Source organism: Varroa destructor, unplaced genomic scaffold (assembly GCF_002443255.2).
Source record: "Varroa destructor unplaced genomic scaffold, Vdes_3.0 BEIS01000424.1, whole genome shotgun sequence".
Lineage (NCBI taxonomy): Eukaryota > Metazoa > Arthropoda > Arachnida > Mesostigmata > Varroidae > Varroa > Varroa destructor.
Genome location: NW_019211877.1, coordinates 94,665 through 113,883, shown reverse-complemented (window position 1 = coordinate 113,883; position 19,219 = coordinate 94,665). Strand labels below are relative to the sequence as shown.

The 19,219-nt window shown below is 40.4% G+C and overlaps 1 protein-coding gene across 4 annotated transcripts; it reads right to left on the bottom strand.

The window, feature by feature from the left end:
* Nucleotides 1-265: 265 nt before the first annotated feature.
* Nucleotides 266-17,775, bottom strand: LOC147754137 (uncharacterized). Of its 4 annotated transcripts, XR_015318143.1 has the most exons (4): nt 6,679-7,122; nt 6,276-6,406; nt 2,684-3,001; nt 266-422 (listed from the first exon to the last, which is right to left on the bottom strand). XR_015318143.1 is itself a non-coding variant. In XM_086976381.1 (3 exons), the coding sequence occupies exons 1-3, from the start codon at nt 6,829-6,831 to the stop codon at nt 368-370; spliced, it is 339 nt and encodes a 112-aa protein (XP_086832507.1). In that variant the 5' UTR covers nt 6,832-7,122; the 3' UTR covers nt 266-367. The 4 variants fall into 4 exon arrangements, 2 of the variants coding, with proteins under 2 accessions (XP_086832507.1, XP_086832506.1); XR_015318144.1 differs by lacking the exons at nt 2,684-3,001; nt 6,276-6,406; nt 6,679-7,122 and adding exons at nt 13,915-14,122; nt 17,470-17,775; XM_086976381.1 differs by lacking the exon at nt 2,684-3,001.
* Between the last annotated feature and the right edge of the window lie 1,444 nt (nt 17,776-19,219).

Genomic DNA, 19,219 nt, shown 5'->3' with positions numbered 1-19,219 from the left:
AATTATGAAGTGCTTTCAGAGCGTACTCATACACTTAAAAGATATTATAAATAATACATTAAACTATTACCTTCATTTTTTAATCTTCCACATTATGTATTATCAGTGAAGTCATATGTATTTAGCCATAGCAAAGAAGCAATTAAACAAGGAAGAGGCCACTATATTCAGAGCAATGCAAATAAAGAACAAACAAGCGTCTTATTCGACTAATTTACAATAAATAAAAAGACCGTACATGCCTTTAAGAACGAAAACAGTTGGAATAAGAAATTTTATTGATGTTTTATAGATAAAAATATCTTCGCCCTCCTCTAGCCCTTGAAGTGTCTAGAGCCTTGCCGTTCTCTTATTACAGCGATCGCCGTTAGTTTTTTTGCCTGGTTTCATCAGTAAGTTCCATGTGGATCAACCCGGACCACCTAACGAAACCAACAATAAACGCGTGAAAAGTTTCTGTCAGCGAATATAGACAAATTTTCGCATCTAGCATTTATTAATTTTACTTCCAATGTCTAAATTTATCGCCGCATGGGACCGTTCGTAAGCGTTTCGTTCCTTGCAAATCTTGTCATAGCAAATATTTTACCTTTGTGCGCTAGACGTAAACAACAAAAACATTGAAATCCAGAGACTTTATTTGGCTGTTCTTTTTGACGCAAAAAATGCCTTCACCTGTCGGGGACGTGATCTTCAATATACGAGAAGCGCAGGATCGCGTATATTCAACGAATTATTTATTGCTCCTTAAATTATCGAAACCTTTGAACAGAGGATTGCACTGGGTTTAAAGACACGGCAGAGATGCCACAGTGACTTGTAATGGAACCAGTTTAACTAAATTCTGTCTAGGCCACTGTGTTTAAACTACGCCAGACCAAGCATGGTAGCCCATCCAGAGGAAGTAACATTGGTCAATACTGTTGAAACTAAAACAAATGTAGTTTTCCAACATATGGCGGATTCTTTTACGGAGAGAAGTTCCAAATATATTATAGCACGCTACCGGATTAGTATAAGACCCCGAACTAGCGTGGGGTAATTTCTCCCGAATCAGTTAACGGGAGTCACACTGGAAAAGTTCGCCACCGGCCCAGATGCTTCCCTTTTACGAGAAAACCTCTCCGTCATTTCCGCTCCTTTCACTTGGTTACCAATGCCAAAGAGCTTTTCACTCTCTTTTTCTAGCAAAACTGCTCTTGTTAGGGATCCCTCTGTTACCATTTGTCTTTATCTGCGCATATGCAGAAAATACTGTCCAAGTTTCCCTTTTTCTGTGACTTTCTAAGCCGTAGTTTGGTCGATCTCCTTGTTAACGTAAGCGTGTGGCATATCACCGGTGTATGTAAGGCATCATCATTTAAGCCGGAACTCCATGAGCACATATGTTAGGCGAGGCTTCCCTTATGCGGAAAATGTAATTCGGGAGGCTAAACCATCCCCTTGGGATAGTGTACAATCCATCGTTTCAGGTGCGCATAGATACCGCTCGTACATCTGCTATAGCTCCACGTGCTGCACGATTCGTCTACCTTCACTTCTTATAGTATTGAACTAACCCGTATTAGGACTGCTTAGATGCTAACGGTGCTATAGACTTGATTTACTGGCTCTGTGAATCTGCGCTGAGCACTCCAAAAATTAGTTTTCGTCGCCAATGCAGCTGCTTCAGGTGTCGTTCAGACAAAGCTTTCGACTCGTATTAGTTGAACTATAACCATTAATGGTCTTCTCCTTCTTTCTCGTGACTCATGAATATTATATATTAGCCTACTAAATTCAACAGCTGCTTTTGTAGTTTTTGCCGCAGCTTGTATGACATCGAGGCTTTTTCTGATAAGCTTCTCAAGATGTAATTTTGGGTACCTAGCTGTTTCCACTATTTTATAGCCTCTTCTGCAGCCTTTAAAGAAAGGTTTGGGCGGGACCTTTTATCAATAAGGTGTTAAGCTTTGATATGACCCGAGCCAGTTTACATCAGTTCTTTTCTATCAACATGGCAGTCCCATAGGTGCTTCACTTAGATGCCGCTCAAGCTTTCATAGTTTTCTTGTTCTTAAGGTGATCGTAGGGCTATGCTTTACGCTGTTAGATTCACTTTCAATAACATGTAGTTTCAGTGTAAGCTATATCATACATTTGGTTCCAGAACAGCTGTTTTAAAGCAGGGCCTCGCAGGATAAAAAATGACATGCCCTAATTTCTAGTAACTCGGTTGTTAGAAATTTTGATACAATTTATACTAACTATACCGATCCGTTTCACCTCTAAAGACATCGAAGATGACTGTCCATGGCAGACTGTTGAATGCGTCGTGTACACCCAAAATCACCAATGTAAATAGGTATCTAGCTTTTTCTAATGTTTCCCTTTTCTGTTCGATTTTTTAGCCATAATGTCAAATAAGCAAATAACTTGGTAGGACATCGATGACAATGATCGGACATCAACCTAAAAAAGCATTCGATAAAACCTGGCTTGTAGTCATTGGAAAAAATAAATGCAGGGACGTCCACATAAATTTAAGAGGCCATTAAGCCCAATCAGTTAAGGCAGTCAGATTCCTGGACACTAGGCCTGATCAAGGGCAATAAGCAAACAGCCAATAGTTGGCCGTACAGACTATAAGCAAGCCAATGTCGAAAATCGGCAATCCCGGAAAAAGAAGGAAAAGTCTACTCACCTAGATGGTGGACCTCTTAGATATCCGTGCGGCTTCCGTCTAAAAAACACTATGAGATTCAAGAAGCATCTTTTAAGGAAGTTACCCTAGATACGTTCCATTGTTCTGCGTAAGATACAGTGCCATAAGATATTACGAGCAACAGCCATGAAACTCTTAGAAAGCTGTAGGCAAGCCTCACAAAATCTTTTGCCAGGTGTAGGACGCTAATGGAGCGGAAGAAAACGAACTTCGGAGGAGTGACGTACTACCACTCGCAGATCCCCACCGGTCACGGTCGTTTTGAATGCTACCTTCACGGCAGCGGAGTATGCGCCACTGTAACTCACACGGGCACATTGTTTATTTTCGAGGTGAAGGAAACAGAGGTTAAAAGGAAACTAGCCCGCCTATTAAGGACATACAATATTTATTATTATAAACGGTTTATTATTATAAAATGCTGGTTAAAGATACCAGACACTATTAAGTACTTAAAAAGAAGCACGATGCTTGCATTTCTCTACTGCTGTGGACACCTTCCACATGGCCTGACGGAGTAGAGGCTGGTTCAAATAGGTGTTTCTCTTTTAGTTCCGTAAGAATTGCACATCACGGTTAAAGGACATAGAGCTTTTCATCCTCTCGTGGTATTATTTCTGCTAGACTTTTCGGCGTTCCCACAGCATCTCCATGCTTTGGCATGGACTGCATAGTCATGGTTTTGGCACTCAGCAAATGGCAGGCCTTTCAATCTCGTGAAAAGCCGGTAATTGACTGCTTACAATTTTTTAGCCAGTTCAGCCAGGCCTCCCGCACGAGAGTACTTGAAAACCCATTGCGGTAAATGTTTAGCAAATAAGCCTGATTCCATGTTTCTGGTGTTGAATGAAAAGCCAGTATCTTGGCGGCTATGCTTAAATGTGGTACTAATTACCTCAGCTTCTTCGCTGCAGGTTGATTGCTCTTGACCGCTAATTGGTGCGGTCGTGTGCTCTTCCTGCCGAGCCTTCTAGGCATGTTAGACACCACTGAAGTGCCTTCATGCCGTGCACTTTAAGATATCGAACATATCCTGTATTTATAGGGGGTCATGAGAGAAAATCCCGTTCCTCCGGAGAATCTGTTTATCAATCCTGCGAGAGTACTTAAGCACCTTTCCCTCAAATTAGAAAAGTGAACGGCAATGTTGTGGTACTAGAACCACCATAGATACATTTTATACAACGGAATGGCGTGGCTCATGTGAGCCCAAACGCAACATCAGCAGAACAAATTAAAAACACAAACCAGCTGTGCAGGTATTCTATTGAATTTAAAGACGGCAATAGCAATAGATGATATACAGTAAACGTTCACGAAGCAAGATTCATAAACCACTGCATTCCCCATAGCGATCACGGTACCCGACAGAATAGCGACTGGACAGTGTGATGCAACGAGTAGATGTAAAAAAGTAATACATGTCGTCTGTAAGATTAGCAATAAGGCTGATTCGACAATTGAGTCGCCAGGCAAATAGCGTTATAAGGTATACTCAAAGGTAACGTGAGTCTGGGCAGCAGAACTGAACTAGGAAGTGCTTGAGTATGTCTACTCTGGGCAATGAATCGATGGGTCTCGTAAAGTTCCTACTTCATCCAGTGGCGATGCTGGAAGGATAACTCGCAAACTTACAAGCGAAACAAAGGTAAAAGGTACCCGTGACAGCGGCTGACCATAGAATGTGAGTCATCTCTGAAAGACCTTTGGACAGTTACCGGCGATAGCGACAGCATCGTGTATCCCTTCGGCCCTGCGCTGGCACTCTTGCTTAGAAAACGCACGTGACTGTTTATGTGGCGCCAAAAATACGTATCCACAGCGTCTTGTGTGAGGCAGAGGAATATATCAAGAGCACCAATGAACTAGTTATCGTATTTTCATAGGCTGATCTTCATGAATGCATGATAACCGTGCATTTGAAAAGGACAGATATATATACAAGGCGGAGAATTTTTCGGAGATGTTAATCACCACGCGACGGGGGTCAGATACACATGAGCTCTCCTTTCCCTTCTTCGACTAGAACTGAAAAGCGGGAAAGGATACTATTGCAAAAAAAAACAGGTAGAAAAATGCAAAATGCTCAGATCTTCCGCTTTCCGTATCACAGTGGTCAGTTGTCGAGAGTGGACGGTACACCTACGAAAGAGAAGTGGTCTAGAAGATTGCCATTGCTAGGAAAATAAGACCTTTTTTTAGGCGTCAGAGTGTGGCAGGAGTTAGAAGATGTTTACCCACGGGCCGTAAATGCCAACGGCACAAGAAGTCTCGAACGGCGAACCCAGCCAGCTCAATCGCGCTCCCACAGCTGAGTGTTTCAGCAGGCTTAAACATACGAGCCACCGCCAAACAAAGCTAATGTTAAAGAACTACCGAGGAGAAAAGTAGCACCACGCAATCAATATACGTACTGATGAAGAAACTCGTCAGTGGGCCGGAAGCGATGTACGTTCATACTAGATCTTTGGTTATTGCCGACAACTTCAACACCCGTCTTGACCAGCTGAATTCGAATCGCACTACGACTTTTCAGTACACGCTTATGCACTATTGTACTTTTATAGTCAACCTCGCCTCGACACCGATTTTTCTAGGGCATACAGCATATTCGAGTATCGACATATTTGCGACAAACGTAATCACTTCAGGATTAGAAGCATTTACCGTCAGAAAACTCAAGCGTTCGTATTCACATATCCATGGCGATAAACCTTACTGTCTAAGTTGAACCCGCTTGAACTGTTAAACTCCGAGATTAGTAGCAATGCCCAGATGTATACAAGCTCTGATATTCACTCATGAAGCTTGTCTTGGACCCGATTGAAATACTTTAGTCTACAATACATCCCCTCCGTCTGCCCCGGCAGCATAAACCGTAATTGCTATATCTGCAGCCTTGATCGAAGGGCGCAGGTAACCTTCAGGCTTGTGGCCGAGTTACAGCCTGAGTTCCACCATTTAACCTACGTTTTTAAAACGATCTATTGAAAAACCGTATCCGTCACAGTGGAGATCTGTTTGAGCGTCAATACAGAACGTCAACTGTACCACGGCAGCTTGCCAGCCTTTCCTGTTAATTGCGCGGCATTCATAAATAATTTCTCTTTCATAAATAATAAGTTATAATGTGCAACCTCTTTTTTGCCGCAGCGTAGGAAGAAAAGAAAAAAAGTTTAATAAGACTTTACTATGCAGAAACCCATATAAGGTATCGGGGACTTTATGAATAAAGAAGCCGCCGGTCCAGATAGCCTGCAATGAGCATCTTAAATACGCTATCGTTCTGGCACCGTACCGTATGGCACTGATGAATGTTTATATACTAATACACGCCTAGTCTAAATGAGAAATGCTAAAGGAACGCCAACCTAATCGTGCTGCCATTATAGCGGGCAATAAAGAAAAAAAAAGCGATTATTATAATTTGTCGTCTAGCTTAGTAACTAGGAGATTAAATAGCTGCTTAGTTAGAATGTCATACAAACATAACAAAAGTTTCGGAAAGGACACTTTACAAGAACGGAGTGCAGGAACCTAATGGCGTACATCAAACGAGCACTGGTCATACCTTATAATCCTCTGTAAGTGGCGTTTGTCGATTTCAAGACAGCTTTTACCTGGACACCCGGTGACAAAGGTATACCCAAGCTGGCTGAGGAAAGTATCCATGTGAGCATGCTTAACGTTGTTCCTCCGATTCTACAACAGAACAAAATAACTATCGACAATAAAGTGGTCGCCCTTCACACATATAATTGGTCTGATTCAGTGGGACGACCTAAGCCACTCTTATTTTCCATCTTACTGAAAAACCTGTTTAATCAGATGAAGAAGTCGAAGAAACCGGTCAAAGTAACCTGCACGCAGGCGATTTAGTAATATACGAGTAGAACAGTTTTAAATTGCACCAAGCAGCAATAAAGGACAGATCACAAATCTTGTCAAGACGGAGGCAATGAGGGCACTTTTACCTGATTAGGATGTCTTCTGTCTATCTTAACCGATTTCCACAGTTGGAGTTGTCTTTCACTGCAGACGTTAGAAGCTTTACCGCGCACATCAACGAACGCTGCAGGAAGACAAGGAAGGCAGTGTCGGCTGCATAAGCGATAAAATTGCTTCATCGTTTATCCCACACAAACGCTTTCAGCTTGTTTGACGTGAAGATAGTTCCGATCGAAATCTATAGAATACGCATCATTTGGCAAAATCTTGCAGAAGAAAACATCGAACAGTTAGATCGTGTCCAAGCTTCCTTCCCTTGGGAAGCATTGGAATTATACATTACGACACAAATCGGCTTGCGTGTCTCCTAGCCGAGTCGCTATTGCTGTCGGAGGACCTATGCCGCCGCTTTGAACTTGCAGGCACGGAGCTTTTTAAGAAAAATCTTAGGGACTTGGAGCAAAAAGTGACGGAGACTGATGGGGGTTTCTTCGTTTTGGCTTCGATGAGAAACAACGAGTAAAAACGGATAACCCTGCTAAACACAAATGACGCCACACACTTTATCGTACATGGGTATTACTCTATAAACTCTATAAGCACTCGCCTTTCTACACCTGACGATACATGTACGTGCTCTAGTTGCGGCAAAACTGTGATAGTTATCATAGTGGTCTCTGCCCTCTGGTACTACCTTTGAAATATCTGTAGTTTTATGAAATCAACAAGAGTCGTATAACTTAATTGATGCAAAGTGTTCTTTACATTCATTTTGATTTTAGATACTGTGTTATTGATTTCTGAAATATTTTCCCAGTACCACAAGAGGTGAATAAATTAATTTTAAGATTATAATATCATTTCTTTGCTACTTCTTGATTCTCAACTGTCGCACAGTTTTCGTAGCGTCACACAGTATTATGTAAATCACTACGGTTTCCGACTTCTATCCTGTTACGGATACCTGGTACTCGGACGTGAGGTATACCGGCTTGTGGTGGCTACATTGAACCAGGCATTATACTCTACGTTGCCTAAGGCCTTATGTATTGCACAGACTAAAGAGTATTATATAACTAACGGAGAAGATCATTATAGTGGGTCATTGCCTGAAGCGGCGAAATGAATTCCCGCTTCCTAAGAATTTTTTGCTGGTAAGGCATTACGAGGTATGATCTCATCTGAACCGGAACACATATGTAGGTTTTATTTTTAGGACTCTTTTAAGTGTTCGAGCATTATATTTTTACCCATATGACTGCTTTATTATTTTTCGCTGTACCTGAAACAGTAGTGCGCTTTTGAATGCACCTATTACTTACTTATTTGGTAATTTTCTATGCATAAATGACACTACACCCATGCTTATAATTTACGAATTTTGGGATGCGTTTGCATGACTCTGCAATGTGATTTGCGCCTCTATATAATTTCTGCAAACCTTCTCATTCTTCACCAGTAATTTTTTCATTCTCTAGTGATTTACCAAAATTTGTATTAAACTGGTTGGCCTTCACGACCAGTGTGTGCTTTTCAAATCTAAATAAACTGTTGGTAAAGGAGAGCTAATAAAGGCAAGGCTACTTCCGGCATTAATTATATTGGGGTATTTGCCTAAGAAACGTTGTTACTCCATATGAGCCCGACTCTAGTAATATTTTTTCCACTGTTAACTGTGTGCCTATATGATTAATTTGTGTGCGGACAAAGACTTGATTATGGCTCGCACCTTTCTCCTGCATTTCTGATGATATAATTTATGTCTAACAATTCTCCCTTTTAAGCTGATACGCCATAGGAAAAATGTTGATACCCTCATGTTTAAACTTCTTCTTGTTGGCATTAGCGGGCTTACTGTCTGTAAATAACGGGCCCTATCTCTGAGGGCTCTTTAGCCCCACTAAATATGCTTGCCAAGACAGGCACCGCCTCGCTAACCGTCCTTGATAGCTTACAAAACGCTTTCTGGAACGTCATAAATCTATTGACCCACGGTTCTAACAGAGTAGAACAAGGCAAAAAAAGAAAGAGGGAGTCCCAATGAAGGCCCAAGTGTGAATGATACAAAGGGTACGAACTTGTAGACGAAACTAGACGAGCACGACTAGATATTTCAGGGCGTTAGTGGTATGATAATAAAGTAAGAGATGCCTCCTAGGAGACAAGAAATACTTTTAATGTTAGCTGAAAGGACTTGTCTGCGCAATGTGTGTAACTACCGGATCAAGCATGCGTGTTTTATGGCCCCTATAACAGTGTCCTAAGAATCTCAAGAGTCTGTGAGGAAAATGTGAGGCTGTCCTGGCCGAAAGTCGACTAAGAAACGCAGCTTTTATGGGCATTTTAATCATCCGCTGTTGTTAGCTGTTTGGCAGCCTCACAGCAAGCTTCAGGGCGGCAGCCTTTGATTTGTGCATTGATAAGAATTTGATCAGTGTTAGAAAAAGTAAGAAAAAGCTGCCATTGTAGGTTGCGGAATCGATAATACTCATTGGCTTTCCAGTTTGGACATCTCCGTATGCAATGCAATGTTATGCGCAAAACAAGGCATTCTAGCCTTAAGACTTATTTATGGATATCTAACAGTGGGAATTGATCCTTCGAAGAAATACGCTAGGTCGCAAGAGATAGCGTCCTAATGATTCTCGATTGAATTAAGATGAATGGAGGAAAGTTGACGTAATTCATGACGCAAATACTAACAAATCATGAAAACTTTCATACTTTCTTCTTCAATGTTCCTTTGCCCCATACCTTCTCTACTATTTGTGTACTGTTATGTATGACTGAAAAGTCCTTTTCTCCATAAATTCATCGTAATCTCATCTTTTTCGTTTGGGCCGTAAATATGCATGCTCTTAATGAAAAAAAAGGTATCTTTGACACTTGCTATACTACCTTTTGCCGAGGTCAACAAGCTGCCGTAGCAGCACGGTATACAGCTAAGGCTTGATAAATGAGAAGATTGCTTTTAGGGATTTGCTAAGCTCAAAGATGGAGTTTTGGATCTAAAAAACGTACTTCACCTAGGTCGGCTATCCGGCATGGGTGGCAAACAACTCGTTAATTGGCGAGGAAGATGAATTGCAAACACTTAACTAACACCAGATATATTAAAATTTCATCAGGGCAAAGTAAGTGTGCATGCTTCTCTGATTATTTTTTTCTGATGAGTTTTTTATTTTCCTTTGACATCTAGCTCGACACTGGGCAGCACAGAGCGACAATAAGGGCTTTCTATGAATAGTTGTTACAGGTGGTGAGGGGCAGTGTCTTCATATCAATACAAAGCAAGGTAGGGATAACTGGCTTCAAGGGATAAGTCTAAAAAAGGTCTATATCCTATAAGGGTCAAGGTATGTGTTTTGTGGGGCCGAAAAGATCTCAAACATCAGTTGGTGTTCGAGAAAAACGATAGGAATCTGCATTTAATCGAGTTACATCGCTTGACGAGTCTATGCAACAGAAAAGGTCGGGTAGACGAAGTAAGCTCATTCTTTCAATAAATTATGTGTTTTTCTGATAGCTGGCGAATGAGATTCGTAATTCTATATTTGGCAGTAAAGAAAGCCTCAAAATCTTGTTGGACAAGTTCTTCAATACGAGACTCGAAGGGTTCTAGCAGATAATAAATAAACTGGTTGACGGTGGAGTGAGGGAGAGATCATTGCTAAATGCTGCGCTTTTTGTTAGGTGGAAAAATCATCATTGATCCTCTGCCGACCTAGGTCCCGCTGCGCTAAGCAGTGCATTTCAAATACTGCGATTATCGCCAAAGAATAATATATTAGGCACATCATTGCCTAACGAGAATAACTACCGTATTTTTACTTGAATAGTCCCCGATGGCCTCCTGTATGGTAGTAAAGTATCCCTAATATTTACCGTATTGCCTGCCAATCCATCTATCTAGAATGCTGAATGTATTTTCTGTGTATTGTACTCACGAACGTCTACTCAATCGTTCAACTAAAAGAAACTGTGAATCGGACGCAGCTCCTATTGCTGATTAAATGATCCCTATCATCCACAAAATCAGAAAGTATTCGTTTTTATCCTTGTAAACAAATTCAGATTGAACGGCATGATTGCGTCATATATTTTTTCAGACTAAGCCAGCATTTCTAGCGGTCATATTTACGTATAGTGTTACAGGACCTTTAAACAAATTTGCATGAACTCCTGATACATTTGTAGCTCAAGAGCAGATTTCTCAACCTTGGTTAGCCACTGGTTAAAATTTGAATCCGCCGAAGCGCTCGTCTCGCTAACAGCGTTCACAATTGATATTATTTCTTGGTTTAGTGTGTATACACAAGGCTCATTACCATATGACAAGTAGGCATGCTGGGATACAGAAATGATTATACTATACACACAGTTGGCACATTGTTTCGCGTATATCCTATTTTATTAGTCTTTCGTTTATACATCTGCAAAGACAATTTCAGCTTATTAATATCTAATTGTGACTGTTTGGAAATTGGTGATCGGGTACCAACTTAGTTCAGCTTAGCTTTCTAACGTGGTTTAAGTTAAGTACAACTAAATCACTGTGTTAGTTTGGCCCAAACTAAAACGTGAATGATGTTCTCAGAAGCAGCATACAATCTACGAGTTTAGTGTACATGTCATCCACATTCAGGGAGTCTTAGAAGACTGAAATGAATACACAATAAATTGTGATTCCTTTCTGAAATATAAACTAGTTCGTTATCGAGTAATAGTCCGGGCTAAAGAACAAATGTAAACTAAGTTACTTAATGGTATGGGAGAGAAAATGACAAGAAGAAAATGTTCGAAAAAACAAGGATGTGGTCTGATAGTATGAGACAGGTATTTAGTGCGTGATGTCTTGGAACGAAAGGACCAAGCATGGCAAGGTTTGACGGATTCGTTTGTTCCATGTCGTTGTCATTCCTTTAACTTCTACCTCTAGCGAGGGAAATACTTTATTCCTAAGGGTGCGAATAAATCCATTTTCTCCACTAGCCGGAACGGGCATAGCATGTTAAAAGTGACAAACCTTCAAAATTAAAAACGCTTCGAAGTACCAAGAGGCCACCAGCGATTGTCCAAGAAATTTAGACACCGCATTTCCACAAAACAGTTTGCTGGAAGACAACATTATATGCATTTTGAGGTACCGAAATATTGACTATCTAGACTTCAGATTCGTTGATTCGCGAAGCACTTGTTATTTTTTTTTGGATGACGCCCAGCGCGTAGAATACCAAAAGACAGTGCATGTATTTTTTACCATCAATAAACTAAAAGGTGGAACGCGTTGACCGCCCGAGACCGATTCCCTCATCCAGCGGCTGCCGTGCGATACCCTTGTCTTTATTCGAAAACAATTTATTTTACTACGCATACTGGCTAATCCTTCGGTATAAGTCAGATTAGTGGTCCAAGGTGTGAATGGCCTGTCGCAACCGCGTAATCCTTGCGTTCCATAATGACAAGGCGCGTTGCTCGCAAATTTGATTTCGTCAACTTTCCAACTCTCTCTCTGTGCACGCTTATTAGCGACGACTAGCGGGAATTCGTCATAATTGAAACGGGACTGGTCTTCCAACATACGATACACACGTCCATCTAGCGGTTGGTTGGTACTAAAATAACGCGATACTGGACTTCCATTAAAGCTATATGACAAAACAGTTGTTGAGGGCATTGTGTTCTGAGATGCTCATAGCCCTTCTTCGATAACTGTATCACGGATTTGCAAGCCGAATGTGAAGCCCCTTTAACATATAGGGTCCCTTCGGCAAGTAGCCTCGGACTAAACAGGCCAGCTCCGCATTGGAACAACCCTTACTACTGTGAAAAATTTGATAAAAAAGGCTAGACTTGGCCTTCTGTCGTATAGTCGTTAGTAAGACTTTGAAAGTTCCTTGGCCGTTCACGAAAGTGTCCGCCTGGGTCTAAATGACGTTGAATTGTTTAGGTAATCTGAGTTCCAATTAGGTCTTCCCAAATGTAGCAACAAGCGTGCATTAGGTTTGATGTGAAAATTAAAATCAATCGCACAAACACTCTTCAGATGTTGCAGAACACCCGCGGAAACCAGACACTGAGTAAACTTCAAACAGGGGATTCAAAAATTTCAAAGGAAAAATAGCCTGTTGTTGTTGACCCTCATCATAAAAGGCTTGTGACAGCGATTACGGGCGAGAACTTGCAGAAGGCAAAACAACTCATACCTGCTAGCCACCCAGATAATCATAAAAGAGCTGACAGAAGTTATCGAATTTCAACGGCAAAGCATTTTACGCGTCAGAAAGCTCACAGATAAATGTCATTACATCATGTTGAAATAAGTTTGTGGCCAGAAGTAAGCGTACGAGAAGACCAAGAAGCAATCTTCCGGGTATCAGTTCAGAAACGAAGCTCGAAAGGAAAATGTCGCACAATCCAGGTCCAAAACCAAGTTGCTACCCGCCATTTTCTTCTTATTTCATGTTGCCCAGTTCGACGTCATCAAGGAACAGTGTCAAGAAGTTTTAAAAATATTACGCGTAAGCAAGTGCGTTACATCCGGTACTTTAGAGGAGACCACTTAAATGGGGCGATAAAAAGATTGCTATGGATTCGGAACAAACGGATCATCTGCTCTTCAATAAACAAAGGGTTGTATATTTATTTGATATGAATTACCTTGTGGTTGTTGGCCTGAAGTAAAACGATAGATACTTAGAACGGAAAAGCGATTTTCTGTATCTTAAAATGGCTTAACATTAAGAGATATCTATCTCTTTTATTGTTGCTGCAATTAAAGCAGATTTAAGCGCAACTTGAACTTAACCATATTCCAAGTTCAAGCGATCCTCTTCCAACTCTCAGGTCCTTAAAAACAGGTATTCGTTTTAACCTAGTTATTCGCCATTTCAATACACGCTTCTGAAATCTTCATGCAACACGTTTCACTTCTTCGTTCTTAACGATATGACACGTATTTTCACGTTCCCTATGATAGGGGGCGCATACTAACACGTCCGTTTTTTGGACCGGCTCAGGCTAAACCGACAGCAGACAAACGAATGAGCCAGCAAAATCTCTTTATAAGGAAACGCAAATATGATGTAAGTGAATATCGCTAGTATATGTTTAAAGTTCTTTGCGTGCGGGTTGGACTATGTGGGAATGACTGTAAATAAATGTAAAGAGAAAAACTCACTAAACCTCCGGTTTTAGAGCAAACGTGTTAACTTACCTCTCTTGATACGTACGGATGGGTCGACATATTACTAAGATATTACCTGAGCCCAAACGGATGCTTTGGGCTTGACACTGGAGTGTTTGGTCAGATCAGGATCCTGGATCGTCTTTCTGTCCGTCCTTCTTCTCCATCCTTATTTGTTACCGACGGCCGTATACTATCCCTTTCCTTATGTTTTTATAATAACCTCAACTCATTGACACTTGTCAGTGCATGCGAATTTGTTTTAATTCAGCATTTATCCAAACCTGTATAAACAGAACGACTTGCTCGAATCAGAACTTCCTTCGATGGATGTAGAATGTTTAAATAGGTGTAGATAACATACACAGTAGGTTTCTTAGGTCGAAACAGAGGGAAAGCAAAAAAGAATATTAGCAGCTGCGTCGTTTACGTGACCCTTTTTCGGAAATAAATCTACTAAAGAAGAGGAGTAAGAGCTTGTACTTATTTAATAAGCAACTACGTGCTAATTCTAAATCCTGTATTTTAATGACTGCGAGAATCGGGGTACCTGACATCACCTAAAAGGGTATATGAAAACAGTCCGTGAAATGGAACGGAAATGTATGTTTTTATTAAGATATCTTATGTTTTTAGCACGGGCCATTTTAAAGCATTGTATATGAAAATATGTCATCTTTATTGTATTGTGAATTTCTCGCTGCTAACGTCGTTTAAAGGCAAACACCATTCAACCGTCTTGTACAATGTATAGACTTCGTCATTATCCGCACAGATAACTATTTAAAGTGCTGTCCTATTGTGATACAGTACAACCTTGTAACACCGCTGTTCGGTACAAACGCGACGGCTATTTTTTACCGCAAAAATATTGGCGCTTATCAATTAAAGATACTGCTTTTCCAAGATGCACGTACAATAGTTATTTGTTAGGATATAAGGAAGGCGCAAACAGGCAGAAGGTGCTTTCAATCGTTTCGACCGTATGGGTCAGATAGGTGTTGCAGGTGGTAGTGTTGCCATTGGTTTACCCTTTGGTGCAGCTAGGATTTTTCACCATACAAATTATAAAACGTTAACCTTAATATTTCTCCGCATAAAATATTCCAGTTGTGAGTAGATTTGCGAGCCAGCACTCTAATGTTCACACATTTGAGGTTAGGAGATGATTTGGCCCGGACCCAACTGGTTTGATTGAGGTACGTTTGTTCTACGAGGAATAAATGTGCTATCAGAGCTTCAGTGACTAATAGAGAATTTAGAAACAAATAGCACTTAGGCCACTTGATGAAGGGCAGTGTGCTGCAAATAGATGACGCTGATAGAAACCCAGGCTCATGCGCATCGTATAAGACGAGGAATCGGGAAGATGACTGCCACTAGATGTTCGCTTGGGGAAAGTAAGTCTTATGGGAGGAAAGGGTTTTGGTAGATTATAGAGCGTTTCGTGTGAGCTTCTGCTTCCTCAAAAAACTTGTGAAAGGATTAGAAAATGATTGTTCATCTGGAAAAACTGATTCAGGAAACCCCAGGATTTCTTGAGTGAATTTTTTTCAAGCAAAGACATTACACTAACGCAATGTAATGATTTAAAGAAAATCAATCGAAGAAACTATATTAAAACCTATGCAACGAACAACACATAATTAGAAATACGTTCTAATTGAACTCCTTTGCTTTATTCTATAGACTATCCTATATTATCTCCGAAAGGTCTTGTTATTTAATAATAATAATTATTATTTTAGATAAATTTGCCAAAATCATATCCTGTCGCTGTTTTTTCATTTCGAAATGATCTGTTTGCTTGAATGAGGTTTTCGGCGATGCATTTTAAAACATCGAAATCGCCATACTTTTTCAGGATGTGTGTCTATTTAATTTTAGTTTAGGGCAGTAGTCATGTTTTACAGAGGAGAACCAGCTACATTCATAAAAATTCGTTTCAAACCAGGTTTAAGCGTACCTAAGGTTTCTTTGTACAGCGTAGAGTTTTTTCTCTCCTTTCTCTTTCCCCATATATATATATATATATATATATATGGGGAGATATAAATATATATAGACTTGTAGTTTTTTCGAAAGTTAATTTTAATGAGCATAAGTTTATCCGCTATTTGATGCTAAAAAGGCCTGGTCCTTCTAGTACCGGACCAGCAGCTCTCCATTGCTAATGCAAGGGCCCTAAATTTATAAGTGAAAAATTTATATTGATTTAGTTTGCTACGTAGGAAGCTTGTCCCATTTTATTATGCGCTAACGAAAAGCCAGTGATATATTTGTGCTGACTAAATTCAAAGAAATCTGAAAATTGCATGTTTCAACGTCGAAAATTCGCAGTACCGAGCAGACTGCGAAAAATTAGACAATTCCGGAATCAGACACTGCTTTTGGAACGAGATCGGTTACTTCTAAGGTCGTCTAAATATATGCATCTACCGTAGATCTTTCCGCGGATAGCCCTTCGTGGGATACATTGATTTTTTTGTATGCACATATACAAGCTTTACCACTACTAAACTAAACAGCTTTGATGCTTATTTATAAGCAACGGTTAGGTAAAAGTAGATTGGCTAATAAAATTATTTTTTATTTGGTGTGCAAGACGGTTTCAATTTCGGATCTGATCACTTAATGAGAAATCTATCTCCGATTTTTGTCAATCATCCTTTAATAGACAATCGTAGACCAAATGAGAGAAAGTTGAAAAAAAACCGAACTTCTGAATAAACAATAGTCCAAATGTACGTCAATGGTTAGCTTTTCTTAAAATTTCGTACTTTTTCAACTGTTAAATTTTCGGAGCCCGGACTTCGCCTCTACCGCATTTTTCCTATGCGACGTGTCTGGACATAGTAGATTCACGGTTATTTATTAAAATAGACCCAAAAAGACTGACTAAATCTTGAGATAAAGCCGTGATCAATTTGCTTTAGTTATATTCTAGAAATGCTGGTTGCAAAACCTGTACATATGTACACGAGCTGATCATAGAATCGATTTATTTCATGATACTAAAAGATCTATGGTAGATGCGTATCGAGACAAAGCGCATATAAACATACTTTCTCGGTCAATATTTCGCGAACCAATCTCTTTTTTTCTCTATAGAAAGGGAGCCAATAAATAGCGTTTAGCTTTGAGTATTATACTTGTCCCAGTTGATCTGACGTTTTTACTAATCAAAATCAAAAGCTATATCGAAATAAATTGACTTTAATATTTCAGTAATAGCAATGTATACCAACCAAGGCGTTCGTCTTTTATGGTCCAAAAATGGGTTTTTATCAAAAAACTAATTTGAAATAGGCAAACGTTGTAATGCACACAGCTGTTGCGTCTTTGTAAGGTATGCAAGAGCCATTTTTTCTAGCTATAGTGAAAGAGTTGTAGCTCTATAGTGGATAGATTATTAGATGACTGAAGTCCGACATTGATCAAGAATAGCCGAAAACTTAAATTAGTCAAAGGTGTGATACTATGATTTTTTACTTAAAAGTCTAATTAAAATTTGGAGATCCTAGATCCTTTCTCAATAAAGCTAAAAGCAACAAAAAAATCAGCCTACGCTTAAATACGACTTGGGGCTTGCCTAGAAATGATGTGTTAACACTTTTTCCGTAAAGCTCACCGTTCATAGTATAGATGTAAAGCAGTTAGCGAATGATCATCCCGTCCACACCAACGAAATGGCTACCGTGGGTCAACTATTGAAATTATAGTGAAGCTCATTTTGTACTTCGTGCCAAACTAATAAGCTGCTTCACATGCTGTGCTGTCTCAGCCTGGTCGTCACTGTCAAGCATTATGCGTCACTATTCATACTGTGTGCTGTAGGTGCAAATCAAGCATTCAGATACTCATACTACGTCTTGTACTAGATATCTTTCATGTTACTTATAGGACTGATGCCAAAACGGATCCAACAGACTCTACGTCCAGCTCGCGGAATGGTGGTATCAACGTATTATATTCTGTTTTTATCTCCTAGTGTCCCAAAGGTAACCAGCGAGTTCTAGTAAGTTGCTGAATAGAAAAAAAACAGCTCGACTACTGAGCCTTAACCGAGAAAATAGTGTTAGCGATGGCATCGTGTAGCCACCCGGACCAGAGCTGAAAATAGTACTTCCCAAGATCATGCCAACGGTGCTAACAGCAGAGGTGGAGGGATGACACTGGCGATTCAGCCGAACCTGAATAAGCATAGAGTTAACATGAGTAGATGAAGCTTTTCAAATAGAAGAAACTCGTACCGACACTAGAAATGCTGGCGGTGAAGCCGCATTGTTCCCGATCAAGGGCTAAATATGATTTATCTTTTAAATAGAATTCAATAATGCCGAATAATATTCTGGTTTCAAAATTAACTGTCGAAAATGCCGCCTTTTCCACCCTATCATCCTCCATCATCATGCAATGCTAAATTGTTGGTCGGTCCGATTTCAGAAATGGTGGAGAAGATCAGACATAACGCATTTATGATAGTTATAGACTTTTAAGCTTGAGGCTTGAGTGACAATCGACACAGAGGCACTAGATCTGTACCAGCGGTAAGATTAAGCCCCTTCTGCAGTCACGCAACAATGAATCAGTGGGCAAATCATCATCAAATAAACGAGATTAACAGAGTAGGAAGAAGACCCGCCGCCTCCAATCACAGCAAGAACCGGTAATCGGTTAGATCTAAAATGATTCACTGATAGCTCTATGGGGTCAGGACTATGGTCTACGGCGGTGAACGGGCGGGCTGCTAGCAGTTGCAGTATCCTTCGCTGTTGTAACGAACTCCCGGACCACAACTGGAGTACGAAACTGATCCGGGATCGTTGGAGGCGTCAAGTATTACCTAGCGGAACCGTGAGCCGGCTGCACCTTCAGAACTTCTCACGTGCGCAACACTGACTCGGATATCTTAGTACCTACAAAAAGCTGGGCATTCAATCCGTTCAGCATCCTAGTTGTTCGATCCTATTCACACGAGGTGGTTGAGGGGTATCACTTTTCTGATCAAGCTGGAGACCACTTTTCTTTCTTTATGGAGGACGACATAATAGCAATAAGATAGCTTCATATCAGCTTAGTTATAGCGCCATCCGTATGGCCTGAAAAGACAGAATCGAGGCTCGCTTTGCTTCTGAAACTGGTCGGCGGCATGGAAGCTGTGACATTTTTCATTTCTTCCTTTATCGTCGGCGATAATTTCAATGCTCGACTTCACCTGCTCGATTTAACCCGTAACAGCTCCCTTCGGCACGCTCTGGCTTATTACGGATGCTGCATGCGCCGATTATAATAAAGTTATGCTTCCGGGGCAGATCCATGAGGTTATTTTAGTATCTGAGCGTATAGACATTCGAAATATGCGAATAATATCACGAAGA

Bases quoted from the DNA above. Each gene is read 5' to 3' on its own strand.
- LOC147754137 (XM_086976380.1), bottom strand. From the start codon at position 6,831: ATGAAGCAATTTTATCGCTTATGCAGCCGACACTGCCTTCCTTGTCTT. The intron at 6,407-6,678 runs GTAAAAGTGCCC...GTTCTGTTGTAG, and splicing joins ACAGAAGACATCCTAATCAG to AATCGGAGGAACAACGTTAA. The intron at 3,002-6,275 runs GTATGACCAGTG...TGTGAGTTACAG, and splicing joins CACTTACAGAGGATTATAAG to TGGCGCATACTCCGCTGCCG.